Source organism: Melanaphis sacchari, unplaced genomic scaffold, assembly GCF_002803265.2.
Source record: "Melanaphis sacchari strain LSU unplaced genomic scaffold, SCAv2.0 Contig34_pilon_pilon, whole genome shotgun sequence".
In the NCBI taxonomy this organism is placed as follows: Eukaryota; Metazoa; Arthropoda; class Insecta; order Hemiptera; family Aphididae; genus Melanaphis; species Melanaphis sacchari.
In genome coordinates, this window is record NW_020271213.1 from 722688 (window position 1) to 724985 (window position 2298).

The following is a 2298-nucleotide window of genomic DNA, read 5'->3' on the forward strand; positions in this document are numbered from 1 at the left end:
TCTTCGTTACAAACTAAAATAAAATTATACAATTGGTATGTAGCGTTTAAAATGTTGATTAATTGAAACAATTTTCGTTGTATAATTATTAATAATACTGTTACAAAATGTACTTGTTAATTTTACGTTATAGAAACTGAATAAAAAAATAATATAATACATTCAAAATACTAGTTTTAAAAATACACATGTTAGTGTTACGTTTGAAACTGAAAAATAAATAAAATAATACATACATACATACATAGATCTGAGTTCTGAATAAAAAATAAAATAATACATAAACATACATTCAAAATAATAGTTTTTAAACATTTTTTTCTACATTTTTATTATTTTTTTAAATTTTTTCCTTGGTAGAAATTTCCAGTTTTTTTTAAATATAAAATTAAATCCTTGTTGTTTTTATAATCATTATAATTTTGTAGAGTTAATTCAATTTTAGGTTAATTTTTTTTGGACATAGGGTTATGTACATTGTTTTTAATTGAATTAATTATTGTCAAAGTTTGAGCTTGTGTTTCTTTTAAAACTGATATAACTACGTGTGTTGGAGAATGGGGGCTATAAAACTGACCATTGTACGTCCTATGAAAACTCTCTGGACCATTAGTAGTTCTAAAAAATAATTATAAAAACTTAGAGATTTTGAATTTACTAATAAAATTAACATAGGAGAAAGAATTTAATTTAAAAAATTTTAAAACCATACCTTGGATTTACTGAGGGTTCTTGTGCCCAAAGATATGGTGGAAATAATGAATCAGGTGCAATATATGTTGATACTAAATAGTCTGTAAATACATGAGCTTCTTCTAAGTTAGGGCATTCGGCTATTAATGCTAAAAATGCATCTTCAATTTCGTCACTGGGTAAAAACGGTAAGCCGAAAAATAATTTTAGCCATGGACCTAATTCATTGTTTTTTTCTTTGTATGCATTTCTCAAATTTGAATCTTCATTAATCTGTAGATATTTTATTTCATTAAAAATAATGCTTCAAAGTCGTAAAGAGTATTAATTTATAAATAAGATTAGATTTTGATATTACCTTTCTCCACCAAGCTTGACCTAAATGAAAACGGCATTTATCTATCTTATCGGCATCGCCCCGGCGTGGTGTAATAGCAAAAAACCCTTATATTATTATTATTTGATTATTTTTAAAATTATTATTTAAAAATTTGTTATTGACACCAAATCTGACAACATTGCAAAATTAAAGTCGGGTAAAAACGTTCGCAATCGTGTCACCGGAAAAGGTCCGTTCGCAATCGTTCCATTCGCAATCGTATATTACCCTGTAATAACAGGTGAAACCAGCAGCCCCATTAAGCCATTTACGCGCACCTGGCTTACACCACCCCACATACTCCACCAAATGCGGGATTGTCAACCATTGTTTGTATGCAAGGTGCCTCGTGCCAACGTTTCTACCCCCTGCGTCGTAATGGACGTGGATATATTACGTTGTATCTTAGTTTACAGATTGAATTTTTTTATAAAAGCAATTTTGATAGTTATGCAAACCAGTGTTCGTTCCCAAATAGTTCTTAAACAGAAATTTGATTTCGGTTTTTTACCTTCGAATTTAACGCTTATTACTACTTCAATTATTATAAAAATTATATTTATCTTATTTTTTTTGTTGTGTATTGATTTTTGAAGTCTTAAAATTTTTAAAATAAAATAAACTGGTATACAGTGGTCGGTGAGCAGCCGAGAGAGTTAGAGTTTAAATACATTCGCCTACATTGAACAATATTTCGGGTCAAATCTTTCAAACCAATCAACATCAATTGAATTGAAATCAAACATAATAAAAAAAAAAAATATGTTTGAATAAATATATCATTTATGTAATAAGTAAAAATATAATGCGAATTATATAATAATATATACATCAAAAGTAAACTATAAGGAATTACAGTGACATATTTTTGGAGGGGATATGGAGGAGGGGGTAGATCCCCTCCCTTGTCCTTTTTTTTTTTTTTTGAAGACCCGGTATCACAATATATAGTTGTTATTTATAACCTCGTTATCCTGTGAGCTGTGAGTAAAATTACCATTCATTAAATATACATATTTATATGTCTATAACCAATCAATGACATTACACAATAATAAAAACAAAATTAAAATAGGACCATACGCCCGTCGCATCGAAACAGGAATTCCTTCTTAGAAGAATTGAAGTTAAAAGGTCGCAATAGCTATATCCAATTTTATTTTATGATGAAAGACTATTTTTGGCTGAGATACCAGACACCAGTATTAAAAATATTATACACATTT

General features: G+C 28.3%; 1 protein-coding gene across 1 annotated transcript; it reads right to left on the reverse strand.

Annotated features, from left to right (window-relative positions):
* Positions 1–446: 446 nt before the first annotated feature.
* LOC112596766 lies at positions 447–1400 on the reverse strand. Its single transcript, XM_025342548.1, has 3 exons — positions 1374–1400; positions 713–966; positions 447–618 (listed from the first exon to the last, which is right to left on the reverse strand). The coding sequence occupies exons 1-3, from the start codon at positions 1398–1400 to the stop codon at positions 447–449; spliced, it is 453 nt and encodes a 150-aa protein (XP_025198333.1).
* Positions 1401–2298: the final 898 nt, after the last annotated feature.

Coding starts and splice junctions, on each gene's coding strand:
- LOC112596766 (XM_025342548.1), bottom strand. CDS start 1,400: ATGGTTGACAATCCCGCATTTGGTGGA. Junction 967..1,373: donor ACAATCCCGCATTTGGTGGA/GTATGTGGGGTG, acceptor AAATATCTACAG/ATTAATGAAGATTCAAATTT. Junction 619..712: donor GAACCCTCAGTAAATCCAAG/GTATGGTTTTAA, acceptor ATTATTTTTTAG/AACTACTAATGGTCCAGAGA.